This window comes from Gymnogyps californianus, chromosome 17 (assembly GCF_018139145.2).
Source record: "Gymnogyps californianus isolate 813 chromosome 17, ASM1813914v2, whole genome shotgun sequence".
NCBI classification, from domain to species: domain Eukaryota; kingdom Metazoa; phylum Chordata; class Aves; order Accipitriformes; family Cathartidae; genus Gymnogyps; species Gymnogyps californianus.
The window spans coordinates 13,564,079-13,572,439 of NC_059487.1; the positions used below are offsets into that span (position 1 = coordinate 13,564,079).

Sequence of the window (8,361 nt, forward strand, 5' to 3'; positions counted from 1 at the left end):
ATGGAAAGGAGAGAGCTGTGAGCTTTGGGCTGTGGCGGGTGGTTCACACTTCTGCATTTGAACCTCCTTCACTGCAGTGTCAGCAAAACGAGCTAGAGCACTCTCTGCATGTGTCGAACTTTTCTTTCTAAGACTTCCCGTACCTTTACAAACATCATTACACCTGACAACGTCTTGTTGGTAGTGAGTGTGATACGATTCTCCACATTTTGCAGGAAAAAGTTAAGACTTGTCCAAAATCCTGTGGCAGACTCCCCCATAGCTCTCAGGTCCCTGGCTGTCCCTGGCTGGCTGTGGATATACTGGTTCCCAGTACCAGATGCACTGGTTATGAGACTCTGGCTAGTCCCTGGCAGAGCCAGTGCCTAGCTGTAGTTTTCTGGTTGTTCAAAGGAAAAGAAAAATGGGTGGTTATTCCCATTGCTTGTAAAATGACAACAGATTGGAGAATCGTGGTGGATTGTGAGTGTTTTTAGAGGAAGGATCCGCAGTTTGTCAGGAGGGCTGGGGTGCATCGCAGAGAAGGGCTGGCCATCCCTTTGCTCGAGGCAAAGCCATCCCTTTTGCCCAGCAACGCTGTTAGTCCCAGGCTTTTGTGAGCATTACCAATAACCATGTGTGCACACACTTAAAAATAAAAATTATATCATTATAACTTCAAGCAGGAGTTGGCACAGTAGGAAGAGATAAAAATGAGCGCTGAAATGAACAATGAGGTAAATATTCATCAAGAAACACAGGATGAAACCATGGGACTCCCATTAAAGCTAATGGGAGTTATGGTGCTAAATCACATTTAATATTTACCCCCAATGTGTTTAAACAGAGACCAGACAGAGCGACGTATGCTACAAATGTCACCTAATGTGGATATGATATGGTACATTAAGAGAATGGGTCATCTCTGGGCAAACATCCACCCTCCTGGGCCAGCGACGGGCATATATTGTTGTATAATTGATTTACCATATCAGTCTGGAGAGCGAGCAAGAAACCGGGTGTTTGTGGCTGTGCAGTCCCTGCTCCTCATCCAGCCCATCGGAGCCGGTGGAAGCATCCCCGTGCCTAGCCACGATGCCCCGTTTCTGTCCTTCATTGGGTGTGGGGTCCCAGTAGCAAAATGTTTTAGGCTGCTCCCTTCAGCAGGGGCATTTGTTGTGAATACATCGCAGTTGCACACCCAGAAGAAGACGCGGTGGTCATCAGTCCTGCCACGTTTGGTACGCTGGGGCACGCAGGCGTGCTGCTGCCGGTGGGCTAAAAATTTGCACTGGAAGCTACAGAGGTGGTTAAACACGGGGCTTCTTTTTGCTGCTCTTGTATAAATCCAGTGCTAAAATATGATTTAAACAGTTGAAAATCCTATTGACTGAAATTAACTTCAGCTGAAGGACATTTGATTTAAGAGATTCCTCTTTTCATTTTCAGATACATTATCCCATTTTAAATTATGGTTTTTATTACAAAAGCTTATTTTTACATTCATTGTAATTCTAATTGACTTTTTTTTATCTTCAAGAGCTGCAAAGCACTGTATCAGTGATGAAAAATGTAATTTGCAATGAGCAGTTTTCCAGTTACATCCTTTCAGTGTTTTGCCTCCTTTCTATCTGTTTTATATCATGGCCTCTGAACAATAGCCTGGAAGAAGGCAGATGCGGGATTTTTGGTGCTATTTGTCCATTTTAGAGTCAGCAGGTCAAAGTTTGATGGCTTTAAAAAGAAGCAGCAGCAAGGGGACAGATCTGAGGTTGCTCAGGTGAAGGAAGTTTCTGCCTTTACCTTTGCTCAAAGGTGTTTTTCGTCTTCCTGATACCTGATGTATTAGCTGCACAAATAACACATTTAGAAGAGCAATGCAATAAAAAATTGTGAAAGGTGAAGACAATAGATTTCAAGGAAAACTACATGCAGAGTGAAAATGGGTCTAACAGCAGTAATAGCACTTCCCATTCTGCAGAGTGAATAAAAGGAAGGAGAGTGCACTACATCCACTATTGACACTTTGAAGGTCTTTTTTTTTTTTGAAGGTGCCTGTAAAGGCATTAATGGCACAGTTTTTTCCACAAATGCATGAAAAAGTAGCATTTAAAAAAAAAAAAGGAAAGAAAAAGATAAACCCTGGTAACCATTATAATATTGTCTTTGTGGACTAGGCAGGTATCTTGTTGTGAGAGACTTGAAAAGGAACAACGAGAAAAGGACTTCAATAGTCTGCTAAATAGCTGAGGTTTTATATTGCAGATAAGAGTTACATTTTCTTTCCTTTTCTTTTTTCTCTCTTGAATAGATCTAGGATAAGCATTAAAGAAATGCTGAACTATCTGAAAACAATTCTGTTAGCTGGCAGGCAGGGATGGCAGCCAGTTGGCACACAATGGCAGTAATTAGCTGTCCGGTCCTCTTCTGCTCACTTCACTGAATTCCTGTTGGGTATAAACACTTCGGTGCTGGGAGGAAAAACTCAGATCTTCCTAACCACCTCCCCACACAGTGGGGCTGTGGGCTGCCCACCCCTGTCCCCAGGGTCTGGTCTCTTCTCCATCCTTGCCCTCGGTGAAGTGATGCCGAGGCTCTGTGAAGAGGCAAAGGGAAAGAAAACCCTGCAAAGTATGAGACGGTGGGAAACAGCAGTTGTTCCTTCTCCTTAGGTGGCTAAAAAACACAAGGAGAGTTTGGGATCTTACATCCTGCCTGGGTTCACTTGTGTTGGCTGAATTGTTTTGGCACAGTCCAGGGTTGACCTAAGTGAAATGAACACGTTCCCATGGCCACACATTCCCTCCTCCACTGTCCATCCATCTCTCCCTTCTTCTGCAGATTGCCACCGTCACAGCTTCATGTGTGGCTTGCATGGAGAATGGAGGGAAAGCAAACACTGGGAGGTGTAACTGCATCAGCTGCCCAGGCTTAATTTCATTTTTGATGGCATTATTTGCAGCTACTGAGCATGAGAATGAAAACTAACGTATTAACAGGTTCTTGAAGAAGACAAGGTCTGGTTGCCTTATGTTAGTGGACACTTAAGTTCCCAGAGCAACTTCCATACAGTAAGTCACAGGGAGCATGCAGCCTCTGGGATGTGGGTGGCCCTTTGAAGGATGAGGTTGTGGAGCAGGGAGCCAGCGTTCCCTTTGGGTAAAGTTGTTTAAGTGGGGGAAAATTTCTCATGATTCAAGAACTGTTCATCTCTCTCTGTTACTGTACTGCGAGAGATTAGCCAGTGCTTGGCACGTAAATACTGATGCCTGAGGAGCTTGGCTGTGTGCTACCAGATTTGCTCTCGCTTGTTCTGCAAAGCAAGCCCTGCTCTCTGAAAGGATTTCATATGATCTTAGATCTGCTTTGCAAGTCGATGGCCAAATGCGTATGCTAATGCCCTGGCTAATGTGATCTTGGTAGTCTAGAAAGCCTCCCTCACTCACCTAAAAAGAGTAGAAGTGAGCCCAAATCGGATTACGTGACCCAGTATTATCCACCCTCCCCAAACCAGTTTTGTGTGGCATACTGCAGACAACAGCAAAATGACTGCCATGGCTAGGGCATCGCTGTGTCACACTGGTGGAACAGCCGCTCCTGTACAGGTGCTGGTCGTCTCTACCTGTTTGCTTCTCCGCAGCTCTGCAGCTCGCTTGCCTCCACCTTTATTTTATGCCCCTGAATAAAATAAAGGTGGAAATCTAATCCTGAAAATTCAGAAAGCGTCAGTTTTCACTGTTTGCTTTTCCTTTGATTGTCTGTTTGACTTCTGATAAACATCAGTTCAGTCAGCATTCGTGATGCATCTTAAAGAAATGTTTGTAGTGGAGGCCTGTCACAGTATTTACAGCTCTCACTGATCTCTCCCTTATAAATTAGAACATGCAATAGAATAAAATTTTATTCCTCTTATTAGCAGCCAGTGAGGTTCTCCATAGCGGAAGAGGGCAGGTGAGGCATTAGGACACACCACCACGCTCTGACACACACAGCTTGGCCTCGCGCCCTGTGAGATCCCAGCTCACCCAGCCGCTTCTCCGTTACAGCCATGGTTCTGCTGTTCGTGGTGTGGATGAAACGCCGGGAGAAGGAGCGCCATACCAAGCAGCTCCTGATCGACCCCGAGGACGATGTCAGGGACAATATTCTGAAGTACGATGAAGAGGGAGGTGGAGAGGAAGACCAGGTGAGAAGAGCCCGCAGGTCATGGCCAAGGAGCAGCTGTGCAATCTATACTCTCAAAAAGGCAGAAACCACATTCTTTTCACTGAAGTACTTGCAAAGGGTTGTGTTCGCCCTTGTTTATGCCCGGGCAGCTTTATTGGCTTCCCCAGTGTGGCATGGACATCAGTGAGAACCAGCTTAGGTCCAGCATGTCACTGGGACACTCTCCTGTGCAAACAGGACTGTGCAGGGAGGCCAGTGCTACATGGATTTTGCTACCCCCTAGGCCAGCTTCCTGGGGAGGGATTATAAATCAATCTACTGACACTCATGTTCAAACAATATTTCTGCTATTTTGGTCATTAAAATTGTGTATTTTACCATGCCCCATCAGAGATCTTAGTAAAACCAGCTAGCAGCTACCACCCTCCCCCAGATCTGTGGCTGCAGGCACTTGGCTTGGCTTGCTTAAGCCTAGAGCTTCTGTGGGCTTTCCCTGCATTTACTTAATCGTCTCTAATGTGCCTTTAATTTCTTTTAATTTCTGGATGTGGTTTGTGAGAAACGTCTAAATACATTTGGGGATTTTCTTTTTCACCGCGAAGCATACAGTGGCAAAGCTTTGCTTGGTGACAGAGCCCTAAGCCACAGTCTGCCTCAATGCGTCAGCTTTTCTGCAGTGGCTTCTTCTTACAGACACCGATGCTGATGATGCATGAAAACTTCCCTGGCCTGCACTCCTGGGATGTGCTGTCCCTCTGCTACGGATGTATTTCCTCAGCTAAAATAGCAAAGTTGGGTCGCTCATGTTTAGGTTGCTGGGTTTTTTATTCCTACCTAACACAACTAAGGAGCCCGTGACACTCTCAAATATGAAGTTCGCGCAAATTATGTGACTCTGCATCATATAATGGCTTTTTTCTTGCTTGCTTAAATGGACTGCATGGTTCCTGAGTCTGTGTAGAGGCTGCTGTGTTCATGGTTGGTGTCAGTGAGCCCTAAGGTCAGTGGTTGGGGCTGGTGCTTAAGGAGTAGACAAAACCACTGCAGCACGTCGTGCCGTGGAGGTCCCGGTAGCATCCGAAGGCGAGTGGGTGAGCCTGGCAAGAGCCACCGCAGGGAGCCGAGGCAGGGACTTTGCCCGAAACTTGAGAAGTTCTTATTCCACAGAAAAATCCTTGCAATTAGCATTTCTTTTTTCTTGTCGCTGACAAGTTATTTATAAATACTGCTCCTGGAGATTCAATCATCCCCGTCTGAGCACAAGAATAGTTTTACTGGTAGAACAAAGTAGTGTTATAAGCATTCAAACTAGCTGAAGTATCTGGTTTCAGGCAACTACACTGTAGGCTTAAATATTTTAGAAAGGATTCATTAAAAATAACAGCAAATGAAGAGCAGCAAAACACCATTACCTACATGAATACATTTTTAATGAAATATTACCTGGTTCTCATTCCGTGATAGAAACCTATTCTGTTGGGATTTTTTACAAGCAGAAAGAACATAATTACTTTGAAAGGCCTACATGCATAAATGCAATACACATTTTAATGTTTTTACTTCTGTGCAAATGTAATTGCAATAATATGTCTACCAACACTGTGTCTTTACATTATATTATGTATTTCATCAAAAAGTTATGCACGTATCTATGCACATGCAAACAAAAGCCAATTTTTTATCCCGAAGATTTAGACACTGTGTAAAATATTCAGAAAATATTTAAATATTTGATTTAACTATGTTTTAACATACACTCTTAGGAGGTCAGTTTTATGAGCTGCTCAGAGGTCAGGTTCATCTGTAATTTAGATAGTTACAGGTGCTACATACCCAGGGATAAGATTTGCCATCGAACTTCAGCTGAAATAGGATTAGACCCCTCGACTTGTTTGTACGTTGGGTGAGTAGACGATCTGAATGAAAAGCTCTTGGTTTCACTATGTGCCTTTCCATTTGTCACAGGATTATGATTTAAGCCAGCTCCAGCAGCCGGAGACCATGGATCACGTGCTGAACAAGACACCTGGAGTCAGAAGGGTGGATGAAAGACCTATCGGTGCTGAACCACAGTATCCTATAAGACCAGTAATCCCACATCCAGGGGATATTGGTGACTTTATTAATGAGGTATGTTCTGTAGGGTGTCCTCTGTCACATCTTAAAAGCTTGAGCAGCCAGCTGACATCAGCTATGCAACGTTTTCCTGGCTGCGAGGTCCAAGTGATGCTATTGCTCACATGAGGAGTCTGATCAAAGCCAGGGGAACGATTGGCATGAGCAAAGGATGCAGGACTTGGCCTAATAAAGGCACCGAGCCTGTAAAAAGCCAGAGTGCCAACAAAAAGCCTGAGATTTCTGACTTGTGGATATCACAAACACCATGCTTTTCAGCATCCGGGCACTATAACCTGATCCCGCTTTCCCTTGGATTACTGTGAATACTGCAGTTGCTGTCAGTAAAAACATTGTCTGGATGTGGACAAAGGAGTGTCGTCCTGGTGGGGAGGCGGTGGCAAGGCAGCTGCGAGGGTTGCCGAAAGCCAAAGGCACCATTTGTGGCTCCTGGACTTGTAATTATTTCACCGGTCTGTGCCTTCCTAGTAAGCTCTATTTGGTCTAAAACCTCAAAGCGTTTACAGAACAGAGAGATTCATCTCAGATCAGAGAAGGTTTCTTTATTTTATGTTAGATTACTGCTCCTTTATCTGCTTGTACAAATGTCTATCCATTTAGTATTTCTTATCTCAGTTTTAGTTTTGAGTGATTGAGTGGTTACAAACCAATCAATGCATTATTTCCTCAGAGACAAAACACACCATCCATTTCCTAAGTCAGAAAAATAAATGTTATAGCAATTTAATTCTGTTATTATATCCATTTCCTGCTGTGCTTTTTCTCATTTTCATCATTAAAATCCATTCTTCCTTTGTTCCTACCCATCTTTCATACACACATTTACACACATCCCTGCACGTGAAGACTCGCTCTTACACACGCTCCGGCTGCTATTCACTGCAGTAAAACCTGCTCCGTCTCCCCACGCTGAGACTGGGAGTTCTGAAGGTGTGAATGCAGAACATTTTGCTTTATTGCAGGTCTGTTCCACTAGGCTTTTCCTGACGCTGGGCTGCAGCAAAGCAATTCTTTTTCTCTGTATCCCGAGGCCATTTCCGTGGCCTGCCTACACTGCTGCCCACAACGCAGAGGAACAGCAATGCTTCCCAGCCCTCTGCCCAGGATTTCACACCCCAAGTCTCTCCTAATTGCAGAATTTTGCTAGGAGTGATTTTTTTTTTTCCCCTAAAAAAATCAAAATCATCAAAATTAGAATAATGGTTATTGGTAGGAGAGGAAGGGTGCTGTTCATTCTTTCATTGGTCAAGCTGGAAATCTTAACAGGCAACCCCGGAAAGGACACGCTCTCCAGAACTGAAAGCTTTCCAGATCCAGAGCTGGATCCTTGGAAATAACTCCCCTCCCGCTCCATCCGGCTCTTTTACAGAGGCACTGGGAGTTAGTGGATTTTCTGCTGGGGGCAGCCGGGCGGGCTCCACCCGGGGGTGCAGCCGGGCACGGGAAGCCCCAGGACCCTCATTTTCTCACCGTCCTCCTTTAGCTTTTCACCATCTTCTTTTAGCTTTGCTGCAGGGATCCCAAACATCCCACCAGCCCAGACCCTTGCCCCAACACCCTTCCTTAGCACCATCACCGTAAAACCCCGTGGTGGGTATTAACGCCATGTGTTTGCCCCCCCCAGGGCCTGCGTGCGGCAGACAACGACCCCACGGCCCCCCCCTACGATTCCCTGCTGGTCTTCGACTACGAGGGCAGCGGCTCCACCGCCGGCTCCGTCAGCTCCCTCAACTCCTCCAGCTCCGGGGACCAGGACTACGACTACCTTAACGACTGGGGGCCCAGGTTCAAGAAACTGGCGGACATGTACGGGGGAGGCGAGGAAGATTAAACTGACCTCACATTATTTAAAAAAAAAAAAAAAAAGAAGAAGAAGAAGAAGAAAAAACAATTTAGAAAAAAAAACAAACCCACAGACGACAACATTAACAAAAAGAGCCGATGCAGAAGCAAGAACTGTACAGATGTGGCAGCTTTTTTAATTAATATCCCCTGCTGACTGTATTGTTATTTTTAGTGGTGATATAGGAGGTTTCTTTTTTCTTTTTTCATTTTTTTTTCCTTTCCAATTTTTTTTTT

The 8,361-nt window shown here is 44.9% G+C and overlaps 1 protein-coding gene across 1 annotated transcript in view; it reads left to right on the forward strand.

Moving 5' to 3' along the window:
- The window catches only part of CDH4 (cadherin 4), a 468,444-nt gene extending 460,331 nt beyond the window's left edge, over positions 1–8,113 (forward strand). The window contains exons 14-16 of the mRNA XM_050907443.1: positions 4,026–4,165; positions 6,112–6,276; positions 7,907–8,113. Of these exons, the coding sequence (XP_050763400.1) occupies positions 4,026–4,165; positions 6,112–6,276; positions 7,907–8,113 (512 nt within the window). The remainder of the gene's footprint in view (positions 1–4,025; positions 4,166–6,111; positions 6,277–7,906) is intronic.
- The last annotated feature ends 248 nt before the right edge of the window (positions 8,114–8,361 follow it).